Genomic DNA, 19,373 nt, shown 5'->3' with positions numbered 1-19,373 from the left:
ATTGCACTTGCAGAGTGTGGTCGATTGGGAAATCGGGATGTAAAACAACTGCGCTCGACTGTTACTCATTCTCGCGAGGCTGCACACCACATTTAATCCCCCCCCCCCCCCCCCCCCCAACTGAATAAGCGGTGGACGTTGCTCTTTGTAGCAGAACTCGTAAATTATTTCGTGCAAAGGGGGCCGACGCGACCATCGCAAGTTTTGGTCAGTCGTTGAATTATTTTGTAAGCAACGACTGTTAAAGCCTTTGTATTCTCAGAGCACTGGGCATGATTGCGAGGCATGAAGTAGCGAGCTTGAAAACAAGGACTATAGATACTACAATGGAAAAATGGGAACGAGGGTTTAGGAGTCTGACCTTCAGAATTTTATCCTAGTGCATTGAGAGCTGCTTACTTTGACAGCAAAACCAATGAAGACTCCGTTTTAGCGGTGGTAACTCTTAAACGCATAGGCATGCCCTATTTTCGCACTGGGTGTCTGCTTATGGTCAATTTCTCACCTTCATCAGTTACCAGACATTCTGGGACTTGGCTTCGGTGGCATTCTCTATGCTTTTCTCGCCCAGCTTTTTTGTGCGCGTATCGCTCTTCGTATTGCGTCAACTTTCAATGTTCCAACTTCAGCGAGTACATGCACATAACAGATAATTCCAGTTAATTGGCTGTGCAGCGATACGAGAAAGACAACCAAGATGAAGCAACAGCGGAGCCAGTATACTTTATTGAGCGAGTCATTCGTTGCGTAAGCCAGCCAAGCATGACTCCTGTATCAACGCAAGCACCACTTTTCGTTTAAAACTGGAGAAAAGCTTTTGGGAAGCGCCACCACCGTAGCAATAAAACAGGGCGACCAACTTGCAACATTCGCCTTATAGCGCGCCGTCCAACAAGCCCGACACAAATGGCCGACAGGATGACGTCGTCTACGAGAAAAACAACGTGACGATCAAACTATTAAGAAGACCACAGTCTTCATCCACCTCTCCATGTGTGTAAGTCATCATGCGAGCGTTGTAACTGTACAGCCGGGTCTATGGCCTCGCATTTCCGCCATAAATTGCACGCCAAGGAATTGCCAGCCAAGAAGAAAGCAAATGCACGCGCTAAAGACAGAAATGTTGCGTAATAGGACTAATACAGCTGCAAGAAATTTTGTTTTGGATTTGTTTCGAGGTTACGTTAGGAGGTTTTGTGAAAAAAAAACTATAAACAAAGATCTGCAGATTTCAATGATTCACCCAGCTCTTAACTCATCTGTTGCGACACCATCAGGCTTTCGCGCTGATGGAACCCCCCACCATCTTCTAAAAAAAAAAAAAAAATCTTCGTGATGTGCGTCACGTCATCTTCGTCCTCTACAGTAATGCTTGATATGGCCTCCGAAATACATGCACCGCCAGCGTCAACCTCAGAATCTGCGTATCGCAGAAAACCCCGCACAAATCAACAAGCGCCAAAGCTTCACGATTTGCGCGGACATTAGAGCTCTATCACCAGTGGCGGCAGTGTGCAACGTTTTATTTTTCTTCGCCATATGATGAAACTGAAGCTCGGGATGAAGAAGTGACCTGATGACGAAGACAGCGGTGTAACAGAAAAAAAAAGAAAAACAAGAAAAAGAAAAGAAAAGACGGACAGCTGGTGGAGCACTGCTCGTTTTGAGCTTTTCAGTGTAGTCATAGTAAAAAAACTAAAAAAAAAACTTAAAAAAAAGCTGAAAAAACGGCTGAATCCTAATTTCAGCTTGCCCCCAGGAAATCCCTATGTAGTACTTTAGGCAAAAATATTACCCCTGAAAGTGTCATTTTTCGGTGCCGTTCCCCCAAAACTTGGCGTCATCCTGTTTCACAACTTTGCTTGTTACGCTAGAGCGCATACTTACTTATCGGGAAAACCCATTTTTTACTTTTACAAATCAAATTTTTTGGTGCAATCTGCCGACTCTCTTATTCGGGAAAAATACCCTGGCTGTCCGGAACACCATACATTGGCAAATATCTGGCGCACTTGAAGCCCTTGATATAGCACTGACAGTCATAGCCTTGCAAACATTGCTTTGGCGTCAATTTTTAATGACACCGTCTACACGTGTCGAGCTCAAGGCGTTGAAACACATGTCGAAAATGTCGAAACCAGGACTGGTTGGTGGCATGACATGTGTGACATATTCACAGAGCTGAAGACCAACGCTTTACGTCCGGCATGTCTCTTTCACGTTAAGCGTACAATTTTTAATTTTTTTTATTTCATTTCGAATATTCGTAATAAATACACGATTTGAAAAGCTACTTTTTGAACAGTCCTAAGTTAACCAAACCAGTTTACTTTTTTAAAGTTTATTGGTAAGTAATAAAACACAGATGCACTGGTTTCTTGGCTGAACGTGACAACACAAAACACAACAACGTCAGTTACGTACAGCATTGTTTCCATACACTCTTCTTTAGAGCTTAGAATATGTAACGCAAGTCTTGAATCTATTGAATTAGTGCCCTCTAATTCCTTGATGAACGACTAAACACGTTAAAGGAAGGTTTAGCTCGGGGGGTTCTATCTGAATACATGGCAACGGAAGAATTTGTTTTTCATGGCAACTGCGGCATCGAGTTTGATTGCACTTGTTGCATTTAAAAGAAAAATGTTAACATCTAGTGGCTATATGAAGACTTTTTTTATTTAGGCTGTGAATGTTTTTCGAAAAATTCCTGAAAATTGCAATTTTTGAAGAAACGCAAGTATCGAATTTACAACTGTACAGCTCAGCAATAAAAAAAAAAAAAAACGACAACACAATCTTTTAAACTGCATCTGATAGTACATCTAAAACGAAAAAAAAAGAAATGATTCCATATACACCACTCTGAAATATTCCACTAATTTGCGAGTGGGATCTTTGCAAAACTCTCGTAAACATTCTAACAATTTCACATAGCTGTAATTCATATATAAAATTTGTCCGCTTTAAGTTGTGTAATTGATGAAATTAGATAACCGCGATATCTGCGTTTGGTGCAGAGTTATACGGATTTGTAAACTCCATACTTCAATTTTTTTTGCAGAAACTTCCAGGCCCTCAATTAAAATTCTGCTTGCCTAGAGTCACTAGAATTTAAATCTCTCTTTCAAATTCAAAGAAGTTCATTCAAATCGTTCAAACGGTTGTCGCATAAAAGAATTTCTGCACGTTTCACGTGCATTTCAATACGAAAAGCGGAGTAGGCCCCGACCTAAAGGTTCCTCTTCACATCAGGATCAAATCTGGCCCGCTTTCGTTTTTGCACGGATGCAGTGCGCGACTCGCCGCTGAAGGAGAGCATGCGTTAAACGCTGCCAACGGCGCTGCTACTGCTGCGCGAGCGACGGCGTTATGTGTGCAGTGGCGCATCAACCACAGCCGCCACCCCGGGCACAAAGGACTTACGTGGACGATGCGCGCCACCCTCTGTGCGGGAGAACTCTGCCGCCGACAACCGCAGCCGAGTTTGTTCCCCGCCGCGATCAACAGGAAGGCCAGCAAGCAAACAAAGCGGGGCACAAACTACGCTGGCTTACGCCGCCTCATTTTCATGCCCGGCGCGGCTAAATTGCTGTCACCCCAGCCTCGTGGATTGTACATTCACCGCGGGAAACCTTCGCGACCTAGAACGGGGTGGGGTAATGCCAGAGGGCTCGGGCAGGCGCCGTCTAATTGTAATGCCGGGGCCTCGGGACACAAAAGGAATCTCGCGGGAGAAGGCCGGAGAGAGGGCAAAAAAAAAGAGGGCAAGAGGAGGCTGGCCCCGAGGAAGGATCGCATAATCCAAAGCTAGACGCGGGCTTGAGTCGGATGCGGGCGCGCGCTTCCTGGACCGACCTGCGGGTGCCGACGGTGGAGCACGGCCACCCGCGTTGAAAGTACGAACGAACTGCAAAGCGGGATTGCCAATGCGTTGCAGCGGTGTTCACTGATTCAATACGTGTGCGAGCTGTCTAATATTTATCTTAGAAGTAGTCAGCAGTTCCCAAAACCTAAGTGCGTCGGTGAGGCGAAATTATGACGCCTCCTCTTTGCGCACCGCACTTAACCATGTATTATGTAGCCACGCACGGAGGTATTTCGTTCAACAGTCAGTACTCGACGGTCCGATTCAACAACACCGTTCATTCGTAAGAATATAATTGCCACTGATTAGTTTGATTAGTTTATATTTCATTACTCCGAACATTTTTTTACGCATGGGGGACTACGTGGCCTTCGTGCTCACTTCCTGCTTTTTTTTTTTTTTTAATGAAAGCCGATGTATGCCGAACCAAAGGGAAACAGACTCAAACTTGGGAAGTGAAGAGGGCAATAATATATTTTAGGAAATAAAGTTACAGTGTTGAACAAAAAGCTAGGGGGGCATCTAAGCAATTCTTATGATGTGAGTTATGTCGCCGACTTACTTCGCTGAGTTCAGTGTTGCGGCGAAACGTTGCTGAGTTCAGGGCTGCTGCGTTATGTTTCCGAGTGTAATGTTGCTGCTTATGAGGTCGCAACAACGCAAGACGACAAACCGGCCATATTGCGATCTCTCAGCACAGTCTTATTAATTGCGGTGTTCTCATTAAAGTAATGTTTCACGCACATTGCGTTGAGTGTTTTTTCTCGATGACACCACTTTTCAGCACGATGACACCACTTTGCCAAGCGATGACAGTACTTTTCCGAGCGGCACCATCGTGGTGACACTGCCCTTCTTCATCGGGTTCGTAGGCGAACTCCCCCTCATACTCTGGGGGGATGTCGTACTCGTCGTCCGACGGGTACCTGAAACGCGTCGCATCTTATTCGTTGTCGTTGTTCATTGGCTCCTGCGACGGCGTCTGTGGGCCCTCGACAACACGAAAGGCAAAACGAGCGGCTGCAGCTTGCCATGCTCGCTCCTCAGCCGCTCGCTCTGCCATCTGGTGAATCGCCCGTCATGCAAAGCCCAACCACGTGCACAGGCTCGAAGCTATTCATAATTCGCCTGCTGCAACGTTGGCGCAATGCAACGGTGGCGCGCTCGGCTACAGAGGCAGTGGCGGTGGTGCAGAGGATCGAATTCTCACCGTGGCCGCTTTTCCGTTGTGGTTAGAAGATGACGCAATTTGTGTGCCGTGTTTCTGCCACGGCTGTATGATGACGGCGGGATCGCACAATCAGCCAAGTAATGCCCTCGCATTAAAATATGAACCAGAGATAGCGATAGCTAACACATTTACGCGCAGGACTCGCGGGTTTCACACAACATGAGTTGGGGAAAACATGCACAGTGGCTCGCAAACAGTCTGCTTCGAACAACTATGGTTTTTGAATGTATTGAATGACTTTGAAAACGACCTAAATCCTCACCGTATTTCCTTCATTATTTTCTTCTGCCCCTTCCCCACTCGTGGGTGAGCTGGGCAAACTCCAGCACAACACCTGCGCCACAAGCTCTTTGTACAACAAAATCATCTCTCTCATTCGTGAGGCAGTGCTGCTTTCACTGGCGCAGTTTGTTGGAGCACCATTTTTTGGAAGTAAAGCTATGCGAGTGGAGGTACTTCTCTAAATACCTTAATGGTGGCGTAAGAGCGTAAAAGGCAAGGCTGATTCGGATAAAGCAAGAGTCCTGTGTTTAAAGAATCGGCTTCCTGGTCCCGGTACAAATTTTGTGACAGTCAGTACCAATCCCTGCTAAAATCAACCCGCCGTAACTTTTTCACTCACGATCTGCCATCAATGTTAACCAACAACCCAAGAAAGTTTTGGCGCACAATAAACCCTTGTAATCATCCCGACATCACCCTTTCAAATGCTACCGGTGACGCGATTCCCGAGGACGAGTGCGCGCAGGTCCTAAATAATTTCTTTTTGTCAGTGACAACAGAGAGGACGTTACGACATCGTTGAGAGGACGTTACGACATCGCCAACTGTAATCCCTTTTTCCGTTAACTCAATGCCCGAAATAGTTATTGACGAAGCCGGTATCCTTTCCTTACTCAGCAAACTTAAAACGACTTCAGCATCTGATCACCTTGGATTCAATAACAAGATACTAAAAAATGTTGCTCAGGGCATTCATCGCATCTTATCTGCTTTCTTTACTCAGTGCTTGTCGTCTGGTTTAATCCCTGAAGACTGGAGAATCGCTAAAATAACACCCATCTTTAAATCTGGAGATCGTTCATCCCCACTTAATTATAGGCCAATATCATTAACTAGCACCATTAGCAAACTTCTCGAACATATAATTCACTCGCAGGTAATTAACTATCTGGAAGAGCATAACATCATTTTCAAATACCAACACGGCTTTCGAAAGGGCTACTCGTGCGACACTCAACTTGCTGGGTTCGTTCATGATTTACATTCTTCCGTTGACGCTGGCATACAAACTGACGCAATTTTTTTTATTTTTCCAAAGCCTTTGACCGTGTGCCTCATCACAGGTTGCTAATCAAATTAACACAGGTTAATATTCATCCGCTTGTACTCGCATGGATTAAAGATTTCCTTTCAAGAAGAGTCCAATTCACATCCGTCAATAACAGTTCCTCATCCCTTGGGAAAGTGTACTCAGGCGTTCCTCAGGGCAGCGTCCTGGGCCCCCTGCTTTTTTATTTTTTATTAATGATTTGCCTAACACAGTTTTATCCCAAATCAGGCTTTTCGCGGACGACTGCGTGATCTATTGCAAAATTTTATGTAAAGATGATGAACGGGCACTCCAGGCTGACCTGGACTGCGTCACCTCTTGGTGCTCTAAATGGTTAATGTGCCTTAATACTTCTAAAACTAAGTTTATGTCCTTCACTAAACGCCCTAATCGCATTTCCACCTCGTACTCTTTAAATAATACTGCAGTTGAACTTACTACTACTTACAAATACCTTGGTGTTTACCTTAGTTCAGACTTATCCTGGAATCATCACATCAACGTCATACTCGCATCTGCTAACCGCTCATTAGGTCTCTTAAAACATAACTTGAAGCATACTCCATCGCACCTACGTAAACTTGCTTACATCACCCTAATAAGGCCTAAAATCGAGTATGCATGTGCCATTTGGGACCCTTACCAAGCTTACTTAATCAACAACATCGAATGACTTCAAAACCGCGCAGTTCGCTTCATCTTTTCAGACTACTCCCGTCATTCTAGTGTCTCAGCATTGAAAATTCGTGCAGAACTGCCAGACTTGTTTCAACGACGCACAGTTTCACGGTTATCACTGTTTCACAAACTTTATCATCACCCATTGCTTCATGACGACTTCTTTTCTTCACCAGTTGCCATCCTTCCCAGACGTGACCATCCTTTCAAAGTGAAGCGTTTTGCGTGTCATACCTTTAACTATTCACAATCATTCATTCCACGTACAATCGTTGACTGGAACGCACTGCCATCACACATAGCCACCGTCATTGATTCTGTTAAATTTCATGAACTAATAATGACGGAAGTTGTGAAGTGAAAATAATACTATTGCTATTTTTATTGTATAACTTCCGACACATTGTTCTCTCTTTGTTTGTTGTTGCTTCTTCCATTTCTATCTTTGTGTTATTTGGAGCTAATATTATTTTGTGATATTTGTGTTCGCTCATGCGTTGTTCTTTCCACGTTTGACTAATCCCACTTCATAAAATTTTTTTGTTGTATTGAACACCCCCTATGTAATACCCTCCTGCGCGAGGGCCTTTAGGGGTATTTTGAATAAATAAAAGTAAATATATGCGTGTGCGAGCACGTCGCTGCTGCATCATCCTTGCTGTATTCTACTTTAATATGTAAATATTTTATTGTTTTATCGTTGTCACGACAACATGATTGTTACCTGGATGCGAATAAAATGTGGCCTGCAATATCTCACTGCAAGAAAGCGCGAAATTGAAGAAACAACGGACCTTTGAGATTGTGAGGCTTTGAAATATCGCCACACAGACAGCCTCCAGATTCAGCAGTGACTGGATGACGTTGTAAATCTCCGTTTGATGAGAAACATGCACCTGGATGCTGTTGCACTCTTTCGTGACTTCTGCCCCCCCCCCCCCCCCCCCCTCCTCTTTTTCAGTATTCTATTGGTCTCCAGAGTGCGACTACCTGACTGAACTATCCGAGCGGCAGCACTGGTTGCGACGCGGGGGAAACGCCTGGCTATTCTGATATGGCCACATGCTCAGATGTCGGTGCTTCCATGCTAGCGGTGAGATTATCATACAAGCGCAATATCGGGGTTACTCCGACACTGCGAAAAAAGTCACCAAAGATTATTTGCAGTTTTGTCGACACATGTCGCTGTTCAAACTTTCTTCCTCCATCCTTAGTGAAAATTCGATTTACTTCAGCGAAAATTGGTCACTGTGGCAGCGTTCACGGCCTGTTCCTACCTGCTTCATTTCACCGCACCACGACATTGTTACGAAACCTTTCAAAAGTTGTTTGCTGTTGTTGTCACTCGCACCTGCCTAGCTACTACCTTACTTGCCACGTCTTTACTTCTCTTTTGCCTTCGCGAACTGCTTTGCTGCCTTTTTGACGGAAAGACGTATCCCGTGTAGTTGGACCACAAATAGAAAAAAGAGGAGGCGAAAGTAAAGAACACGACGAGACTAATTCTCTCCCCCCCTCCCCGCCTTCTTTCTTTGCGCAAGTTTTTTCCTTGGTGTCTTTTTTGCAGACCCAGAACTGACGGCAACATATCTTCCATTACCTCTTATTTCTCCATCGTCACCAATTGACGAAAGGGCCCAGATTCTCAGCACCTCTCTTTTCTTTCCTCGCCTCGAAGCTCATGCCGAGCTTCGATCGATCTTCAAGTACATTTGCGAAGCCATGGTCTCTCAAGTCTTACTTTGCACCATTTCTTGGTTTCTTGTATATATTTCTGGTTTGCCTTAGCACCCTGGTTGCTGCCTTAAGAACAATGTTGAGCTAGAGATTTTTGATTTGTCCTGCCAAACGTGCACTAGTTGGAGCGGCAACTTTTGAACTTACTCCAAATTTCAGCTGAGTCGTCTGAAAAGCGTTATAGTACACGAGCGGTTGAATATAGGCATCATTCCAACCACGATGGCGGGCGCTATAGAACGCATCAGCGCACGATCTAGTAAAGTAGTCATTCAAAATTTCTAATAGTTTGTTAAGTGGGCAATTATGGCGGTTTATCATGATTAAAATATGTAGGCTTCACAGAGTGAAGTTCAGGAGAGCCCTTAGATTTTTTAAGACATGACGTTAATAGGTAATGCGGTACTTAATTTTGGTTCATATGACGCATCGTTACGAAAATTGAACAGAAGAAGAGCGCAAATTCCCAACCGAGAGGAGCACTTCTCTCTGATGTATCGGTCGGCGGCACGCAGCCAGCGTTCCCTGGTATCCATATATTTTCATATAAAGTGGTTAATATATAACCAAATCTGGCGTTGCAGTCGTTCAAACACAGCGAGAATTATCGTAAATTGCTCGGATTTTTCTACTATTTTGGCAAGCCTTCGTTAACAACTCACATTGCGCTTTCTCTTAGTGTTTTTTTGCGACTTAGCTGCCCTGTGTGCTAACCTCACAACGTTGCGTTAAGCACGTAAGTGTTTTATGTTCAGAAGTAATTAATTTCACGACTCAATTTCCGGTGCTTGATTATTTCGCGTCAATTTGGAGTGTGCGTGTCGCTAAACGTGGACGATATTCTGGAGAGAACACTCACCATGCGTACATATTTTTGATTTCCCAAAATGTAATTCTTGTCTCCTTAAAACTGTCCGTTGGTGGAAATTAAAGGCTGAATAAGAAGGGTCATTGCCGTACTAATATTGTTGACTAAAGATTAGCATCATTAATCTCATCCGTAACAATATCAATGAAAGGAACCTGGGGCCTACGACGATTTCAGGAGGATTTTGGTGGTAAGATCTATTTGTAATTGGCCACAGCTAATAATATGTTTACTGTTCCTATTGGCTGGTATTTTTCCTTCTTATTTTTTTTTACGAACTCATCTAGCGTATAAGAACGGCTTCCTGAACTAGGACCCATGTGGGTGTTTGGAGCCAGAAGTAAGAATTTAGACATATTCATATGCTGCCCATCATTACCACGATGCTTTCCTTGCCATAGTGGCGGCGCTCGCGGACGCAAGCGAAATATTTCTCTGTGTTGTTAGTGCGTAACCGTATGCTGGCAGCAATGATTCTTGTTATGACACAGTATTTGCTGAGGCAGAGTCGCTCGGCCCGAAAATGCACGCTCACGTCAGCTTGGTGTGACGCTCACGTCAGCGCGAGGTGTGATGCAGTACGCACTGCGTACTGCATCACACCTCGCGGTTTGTTCAGTATACTATGAGCGTTTCGGGCAGCGCGCCACTGAACGGGAAGGTTGGCAAAGGATACCTTTTTCGCTATATTGTGCTCCTAGGCCGCTCATCATTGAGTTTCGAGCATGAATGCAGACATAAATCTGACTCACAGTATATACGCAATGGCAATGCGTTTATAAAAATGCAAAAATGGTTCTGACGCACACTCTATATTTTTCATATTTCGATAAAATGTGTAATAGAGGTATTTAAATAATTGTTGCATTTCAGTTATCTAGATCAATATTCATTGGTGTGGCGCATCTTATGACGTACACTTTTTCTGCGAGAGCGACATCGATGAAACAGATCCTCTGTATCACATGACGTAACTTTGAAAATTTTCGTCACATTGCAGTTCAAAGACTATGTATAGCGTAATTTACAGTTGGGATTCACTATCCGTAGGGCAGTTCGCGTGAAATAAAACAAGAGAATGAAGAGTACAAAAAAATGACGTGACTTGTTTGACCTATACATAAAATAATTATTTGTTCATACATAATGTTCCAATGATGTATGCCCAACCAACGTGGATAAGCTGGACTCCCGATCGCATAAAGCATGCTTAACAGCGTTGCCGAAGGCTGCAAAGTCAAGCAGCTTCCCAATGATAATAACCTCTTCAGCAAGTTCGAAGGCTACGGATTCCCATGGATTGCCACGGATTCTGCTGCACCACTAATCGCGGTGAAGCCGACAGACATCAGTGACGATGTATACAGTTGCGTTTTACATCTTTTTGCACAGTATTCGCTCTTCCCATCTTTTCCCTATTAAACTTTTTCCTATCATTTATCATGTTTTCGGATAGAAAACAGGAAGTGACCGTACGTTTACCCTTCTTACCTAAGCTATATTTGCTGTTTGGTGCGATATATGCAGGTCGATGCACGCAAACAGATAAATATTTATGATGCCGGCATCCCCCCCTTCCACTATTGTCCCCATACCCCGTCCTTAATTAACTTTGAGACACACCTCAGCAAATGTTTCCGGAAGGTACATAACTCGCTTGTTTTTTCACAACGTCCTCGACCCCCCGCCCAGCGCCCTGGCCCGGCAATAAAAACAACGTCGCGTGCTGTAAAAACGCGACCTTGTTTTCATACGGACTCGAGGTCTGTACAAGTGCTTGAAACTTGAACCCCCTTTTAGCACGGAAGCAAATTTTTTGCCGACATGCGAGAACCGAGGACTACTTTCTTCAGTGAACAAACTGCCGTTAAGACCGAGAAACATACGAACGAAAAAGAGAAATAGAAAGAAAGGAAGAAAAGTTAAGCAAAGGATAAATGATAGAGAGAAGGAAAGAGAGAACTAAAAGAGAAATGCAAACATCGGAGACCTTGAGCTCATCGCACACTGCATCGCACGAGTATAAAAGCGGGCAAATAGCACACCCCGTCTTTGGAAAACGCGGCGGAGTGTCGTCTGAAGCTTTTCCGACACTTGCAGAAGAGGAGTGCTTCTCTACACGCGCGTTCCAGAGGTGACGGAAGGGCACAGAGTGGAGCCCTATTCCTTATGCTCTCTTTTAATTCCTCCATGGCGATCGGCCATTGTCCGTGCAGGCGCTACTCCAACACCGGTCCTCATCGCTCAACGGCCAACAAGGCAGCGAAGGCCCTTTTGGGTTTCTTGAGGGCAACTGGGCTGCCCGAAAGTCATTACGCCCGCGCACGTCCGCGAATTCACCGCGTGCTTTCTCAAATGGGAGGTGACATATGCGTGACGGTTAGGTGACATTTTGACAGTACGTAGCCGGCCTATTTACTAAATGTATAACGCCCATGACTACAACCCAGGGCAAGTGCGCATAATTGTCACACTTTTGTGGTAGTGCGCGACGCGCCACCGTTTCTTCGGCAAGCACGCCGCTGACCGAACAGAACGATCCCGGATAAAGCGAATTATTCTCTACATCAAACACGCGAAACTTACTGACCGAATGAATGCCATTCTTAGTGACGCGGAGAGACAGTTCAACGCACATGCAAACTTTGTACCTACTACGAGTAGTTTTGTTTTCAACAAATCGATTTCTTCCTTCCTTCTTTTCCCCACTGAAGATAACAAATCCGTCTATAACGAACGCATCAGACAACTTCGTTTAAGTTCGTTATAGGCGAGTTTGGGTATATCAAATTACCTCATATATCGAAGTATATTTACAGCATAAGCCTGTTCGGTGTAACCGGGTTGTGCGAGAAGGAGAGCATGGTTTCACCGCGTTGGTGAAAGCATGAAGCCAGGTATGACGTGCCAGACTAAATAACACTATTTCGAAGCACTTTTTCTGGTGGATGCGAGTCCCCACCTGTCAGAAGGTGGTTGTAACTCGTAGGCGGGTGGCACCAGGTTCTCGTTGAGCAGGTACCACTGGCCGAGCAGCGACACGTCCAGGTCCGCGTCCTGGGCAGCCTGGTGCAGCGGCTCGAACACTGTGCGCTCGATGAGGTCGGGGAGCGCGAACGGCCGGTACTTGTTGCCCAACAGGCACTGCGATAGGACACAGAGGAAAAGGGGCATTAAGCACCACTTCGTAAAATTGGGGTGGTCGAGGCACTGCCATCGTCACCTGCTTCATTTGCCTCCTGAAGCTCCCCTTAACCCTGCAAAGCCCCAACATCATTACACGTGAAAAACAATTAGAAATAACTCGATGAAATTTATTTAAAAATTGAATTGTGGGGTTTTACCTGCCAAAATCACGATCTAATCATGAGGCACGCTGCAGTGGGGGACTCCGGATTAATTTCCACCACCTGGAGTTCTTTAACGCGAGCACACAATTCATGGTGCACGAGCGTTTTTTTTTTGCATTTCACCCCCACCGAAATGCGGCCGCCACAAACCCGTGACTTCGTGCTTATCAGCGCGACGCCATAGCGACTAAGCCACCACCGCGGTTCGACCTTTATTTCTCGCCATGAAGAGCGTATTCGTGCACAATAACAATGCAATGGCATTTTAGTCAGAATTATTTGTATAACAATTAACTAATTGGTAATTGGCTTGCTGAGCTGTCCACAACTGAAAATTCTCTCTAGCGTGTCAGAAAAGCCCCCTCTGGGCTTTCTGTCAAGTTTCCCTCGCTTAAATCAGCATTATGATATATCAAACGCAGCGTGTCAAAATTGATACGTTGGGCTTTGTGGTGTTGAAGCACGGACCTCTCTCTTCAGCTATTCCGCTGCGGAATGGGCACGCGGTGTGAGTTAATTGGTCCATCATAAACCGCGTATTATCGCCTCGAATGAACATACATATGCAGCCATGAAAGTCAAATGTTAGTTTACTCTACGGAATACCCCTCTCCCCCATCTCCCCTTCTCCTTTTCTCTTTATTTGAACCACCCGAGATCCTCCGCCGCCTCATTTGTAGTACGCATGTATTGTCAGGAAAACAAGCGCAGGAATCGGACGAGCATGGAAGTTGAGGCTCGAACAAGACACATAAGGCGATCTGTGTGCTGTTTGCTCGTGACTCAGCTCAAATCTCCGGTTGTTTCGTGCGCTTGATTTCATAACAATGAACGATCAACAAGCCCAACTCGCAAACTTTCTTGGTTCACTTTAAGACGTCTGTCGCTTTTTTTTTCCCGGAGAATATTTGTAAACGTTTGTCCCTTTGTAGCGTAGGGTAGCCAACCGGGCACGTCCTTGGTTAACCTCCCTACCTTTCCCTTCTCGTTTCTCTCTCTCTCTTGTCCCTTTGTGCAAGGACATACAAAAAAGTAACTAAATTCATGGTTCGGTGAAAATGGGTATTAAGAGCCGGACATTTTCGGAATCCCAAGAGGTCAAGTGTGTTGCTATCTTTTGTGCAGAATGACTCATTGTATTCTCCTTTGTTTTACTGACATGAATAATTTCATGAGTTTTGGCTCCGTGAGATGATTCCGGCTGTTCCTTTTCAAATGAAAAACGTAGATATGTATCGCAAGTCGCACAACATCCAAAAGGCAAATGGAGCACATCATAAAATGATATAAACATAACAAATGCTCAGAGCACAAGATGCCAAAATGGAGAACGAAGCGCAGGTTTTAATGCGGTAGCATTATAGGTGAACTTGACCCACCTTGAAGGTATCGAACAGAAAATATGGGCTGATACCGTAGACAGTGCAGTCTTACACAGCGTCTGAAAGCGCTAGATGTCACGAGGGAACAATCCGAGAAACTGGAATGTGATGCACACGCCAGATGTTTCAAAGATCAACTTTGACACGTGAGAAGCGTGCGTGCGAATGTGGCCGGATGGTTAGAGCGTTGGGCGGCTGTGCAGGAAGACGGAGGTTTCGATCCCAGCAGTGGTCACGCATTATAGGCACATATCATCCACTTTGACGGCATATAACAGAAAGCTCGAGGAGTGTCGAACGTGCTCGAGCGCGACACAGTGCGCAAGAAATCGCAAGTTTGTAAGAGATACGAGGTATAGAAACGTTACTTTCATAAATGAGAGTGTGCAAGCCCATGCGCGCGCAGCTGTCGAGACGTCACACTCTAAGTATGCCGTCGTATACTTAAAAAATTAGCGGTGATAAGCTCTTGTTCCTCATCAAGTCCTCCATTTGCCACGCGGCTGGCCGCTCGAGACACTTTGCGGGTATTCGCGGGCTTCTTTCATGCTTGGAAAACCACTTTTATGTAGCACCCACCGGGCAATAGAAAGCTGTATCGGGAGTTTTTCATGTTGCTCTACAAATTTATCACCGACACTTTTCATCTAATTATAATATTTGAGAAGCTGATTAATAAATGACTAATTATGTAATTAGGCGGAATGCAAAAAAATAATCTGAGTATCTCCAAGCGACATCTGAGTATCTCCAAACAACATTACCTTGGTTCTGTCCAGCTACGTGGCATTTGCATATTTTTAAGGTTTGTCCCAAGCTATGTAGGATACCCTATATATGTCATGAAGACAAAGCATCACAAGCATAAAAAAATATTGAAATTGTTATACACATTTTCAACCTTCAGCAGCGACTGTTTATAAACCAGTAAAATATCTACCCAGATGGTTGGCATAACGTGAAAGGCCACAAGCCTAATGGCTGTCCATAGACCAGTGTTTAGAAATTTTGTATAACTTGTATATAGACACTAGTTGAGAGAAATTGTAAGGCCATAGGTCCATAGAGTGTCTTTACACTGGTATACAGGAAATGTCTATAGTTAATCCATATACCACAGTCTACATAAAGTGTAAGGCCATAAGTCCGTAGATAGTCTATAGAAATAATCTATAGCTAACCTATATACATTTGACTATATACATTTTATGGACAGTAGTCTACAAAAAGTGTGAAATTACCATATCTATAGACAGCCTATAACAGTCTATAGACGCAGACATTCTGTAGACTAGTCTACAGAATGTCTGCGTCTATAGACTGTTATAGGCTAGTCTGCAAAAAATGTAAGGCCATAAGTGCATGTACTGTCTATAGACTAGTCCATACAATAGCCCACAGAAAGTCTCTCGAGTTTGTACAGTCACGTTTACAAACTTTATATAAACTGTCTAACAAAATGTTTTGTCAGGGAGCGCATGGTGTTGTTTGTTGTTGCAATATCTAATGACCGAAGTTGGCGCCAAAGAAGTCCATTGAAGAGCTGCACATACCAAGTGGCCCATATCCAGTGGCACATAACTAGTGGCATGTACCCATAGCTATTCGGGATCAGATACTTTTAGACTGCAATGTCTTCGGGCTGCGTAATCTGGAGAGCTAGCGACGGATGGTCTGTCGCGCTGTCAGCAGTTCGCCCCTCGGCGGAATTGCCACACGCGCAGCGGCCCCCTAGCACGGTCTAAATTCTCGCGTTGCTTTCAAGCCACACACGGAGCGCCGGGCCATGCAGTCTCCGGTTTGAGCAGAGCGAGCAGCAAGTCTTCTCTCTCCCTCTCTTTAACCAGCCACCAGTAGCACACACCTGTTCGTTGAGGGAGCTTCGAGGCGAGGTGGCCTTTACGCGTGAAGCAGCGTAACTTGAGCGATGGGGCCTCGCGGTTAAGAAAGGCACGGTCATGTTCACTCTTGAATCGAAGAGCGTAGCAAACGGCATGCGAACTGGAAATTGCTTTGCGCGCTTGCACATAATGACGTAGCTATTGCCGCTTCTCGACGTTATAAGGCGCTGACATGGCACACGGTCGACATTCGTACGATATTATTTTTAAAAATTGTAAGGGTGTACATAAAGTGTTACATAAAGTTTTCTGTTTCCCACTTGTGATGGCGCTTTCTTTTCATATCTTTATTGCTCCATCTGCTATTCTCCCCAGCCCCTGTTTCACCTGTTCCCCCGCACAAATTCCACACACGCAAACCCCACCCGTCCAGCTGCGCATCGTCTGGGCTCCTCCACACGCTCGTCCATGAACTCGCTAACCAGGAGAGGCTCAGTCCGCCGCCAAAGACAGCGCACCCTCACATCTCCCCTACGCCGTTACCTCCACATTCTACCGATAAACTCGTTTGCCCTCACTTGCGTGACTATACAAAACCCTTACTTCGAGTGACAGTGCTCACATAAAGCACATTACCAAGAATCCTGCCGGGGAGATTTAACTTATGAAATAAATGTAAGCATCGCTTGATGCTTGATGCTTACATGTAAGCATCAAACAAATCGGACATGCTCATTGAGTAGGTACAACAAACCCTGCTAAAAAAGAAAAACGAAAAAGAAACCCTGAACATGAAGCCCGATTTTTTTTATGATATCAGCGTTTTATACGAGAAGTTCGAATTACCTAATTCTCACGTAGTCGGCGCTGTCGTTCGCAACAAAATGCAAGGTATACCCGTCGTATCCCTGCTTAACATAAAACAGCACAAGCACTCCGCTTGAACAATTCGAGCTGTTAAATGGGGATGTCGACTGCTTTTCCCAAATGGTTGCCGCTACGCCTACGCGCTATAGGAGGCAGTTGTACGTGCCACATCTCTTCCGTCCTACACACATTCTTCATCTGCTAGTTGCTCACGAGGGAGCCTCCGCAAGGCGGCGGCTGTGTGCAGTAGTGGTTCAGCCTTGCTGGACTAGCATTTCTCGGCGCATGCGCTCTGCACGGTCGCTTCCATGCTTGTTACGCCGGCGAATGTCAGTGCGCGGCAGACCGAGGAAGGCTGTGTGTGTCCTCGAGGGAAGTCTCAGAGAACGGGCGCTCCGCGCCAGCTATACGCAGTTCATCTTAGAAAGCCCATGCAGTGCAGCCAGAGCTACGGGCGTGCTCAGGCATCGAGAACTTCGCAGCAGAAGGTAGTTGGGCGTCCGGGTTGGACGGAACTTGCCGCAACCGCGCTTCTACGTTAGCCAGCGTATGTAAAGAACAGTGGGGCGACCGCGCGAGAAATGTTTCTGCTCTCTTAACGTCTGCAAACAAGTGACACGCGATGAATTGGCGAGCCACGACGCTATAACGTCTACCGTGCGACTCGAGCGGCTTCATTCTTCCACGAACTGCTTTCAGGCGTCCTGCTTCGGGTTGAGGCGGGCGCGGATTCACCCGCCGCAGAGGAGCACAGCGCACATTCACTTCTTCGATTGCATGACGCGTACCGCGCGTAGCTTGAGCCACACTGCACGGGCTTCTCTGGGCGGAGTTTAGTCGTCGGAATCGGAGGATCGATGGCCGCGGTGCTCGGGCGGTCTCAAATGGCCAAGTACGGAGCGAAGATCCCGCGGTTCGGTGCGAAGAATAGACCAAAGAAAGAGCGAGCCGTGGCTTTTGTGCTTTGATATCGAGCGACCGTGTCGTATCGTGACTCCGACACCAGGGGAGTAGACGTAAACGAGCAAAAGGAACGGAATCATGGCTCAGAATTTGCGCTCGTACAGCATGGTTCTGCGACAAAGATCTACTTGGGCTGAGGACAACACCAACGCGTTAATTCAAGAAAACTCGTACGGTCCACGTTGGCTTCACGTCAAAAGCAAACAGAGGCACATTGAGAAGTGAAATATGAATGGCCGGGAGGCTAACTGGAAGAGAAAAGACACGGCAAACAACAGCGGCCCAGCGTACCGTGCACAAAATGTTCGATTGTTTCTTTAAGAGCACTTAGATATGGCAGTTAGTTAATTTCTTGAAATTGCAATTTTGATACAAGCCGAAAGATACAAAAATATCACGGTTCTTTTCTGCCATAAGAAAACTGCAGAGCTGAAAAGAAAAATGTTATTGTTGCTTTGTAAATGGAACTTTGTTAATTAGCACGACAACACAGGAGAGTAAGGGGACCTACGCGCAGCGCTGTGTGTGTGCGTGTGTGTGTGTGTGTGTGTGTGTGTCCCCTATAGTGTCCCGTGTTCTCGCGTAATTATACTTCCGTAAAAAAAAAAATCGTACTAACGAGGTCGAGTCACAACTCTCCTAAAAGAATCTTTGCTTTTATCCTATTTGTACTGCTCCCTTCCGAAAATACACTTATCTAGGAAGTCTTTATGGGCAACTTGTAAAGATCATTGAAGTTGGAATGGTATACTGCATGTATACGTATGCGATAGGGGCAAACGCTTATGTGTATAGACGTTAATTTCCTCACGTGTTGGTCTTTACCGGAAATGAAAAAAAAAATATTTTATCGCACGTGCAGCTCCATCAAGCCCCCCAAAAGTGAAAGTACCCTAAAAATTCCCAGCTAACAAAGGAGGGTACTTGCTGTCATTTTCGAGAACTCTGGGTGCCGCCGCATGAGCCCTGCGTGATCAAGAGGCTACCGCGCCCGGTGGCCACACTACGTTTTGGAATCACAATGGGTTCGGTGTACATGTCGGTTCGGTCATTTAAGACTAGGAGCGCGCCTTGCCCGCTCTGCGCAGGCTGCGCGAGTTGGGCGACGCGGAGCATTTCATATGGTTACACTGCGGAGCGAAACGTTCTATTTGATGCCACGAGAAGAAGAGGATTTCCGCGCGATTGCATACAACGTCTGGTGTTTCCAGAAGGTAGCCAGATAATCCGAAGAGAAATATTGCGCCTTCTTCTT

At 45.5% G+C, this 19,373-nt stretch overlaps 1 protein-coding gene across 1 annotated transcript in view; it reads right to left on the bottom strand.

Annotated features, from left to right (window-relative positions):
* LOC119436680 (protein qui-1-like) overlaps window positions 1–19,373 on the bottom strand; it is a 556,193-nt gene that overhangs the window by 142,113 nt on the left and 394,707 nt on the right. The window contains exon 5 of the mRNA XM_037703643.2: window positions 12,678–12,859. Within this exon, the coding sequence (XP_037559571.2) occupies window positions 12,678–12,859 (182 nt within the window). The remainder of the gene's footprint in view (window positions 1–12,677; window positions 12,860–19,373) is intronic.

The sequence above is a fragment of the Dermacentor silvarum genome, chromosome 1 (genome assembly GCF_013339745.2).
Source record: "Dermacentor silvarum isolate Dsil-2018 chromosome 1, BIME_Dsil_1.4, whole genome shotgun sequence".
Taxonomy (NCBI): domain Eukaryota; kingdom Metazoa; phylum Arthropoda; class Arachnida; order Ixodida; family Ixodidae; genus Dermacentor; species Dermacentor silvarum.
This window is presented reverse-complemented; position numbering and strand designations above follow the sequence as displayed.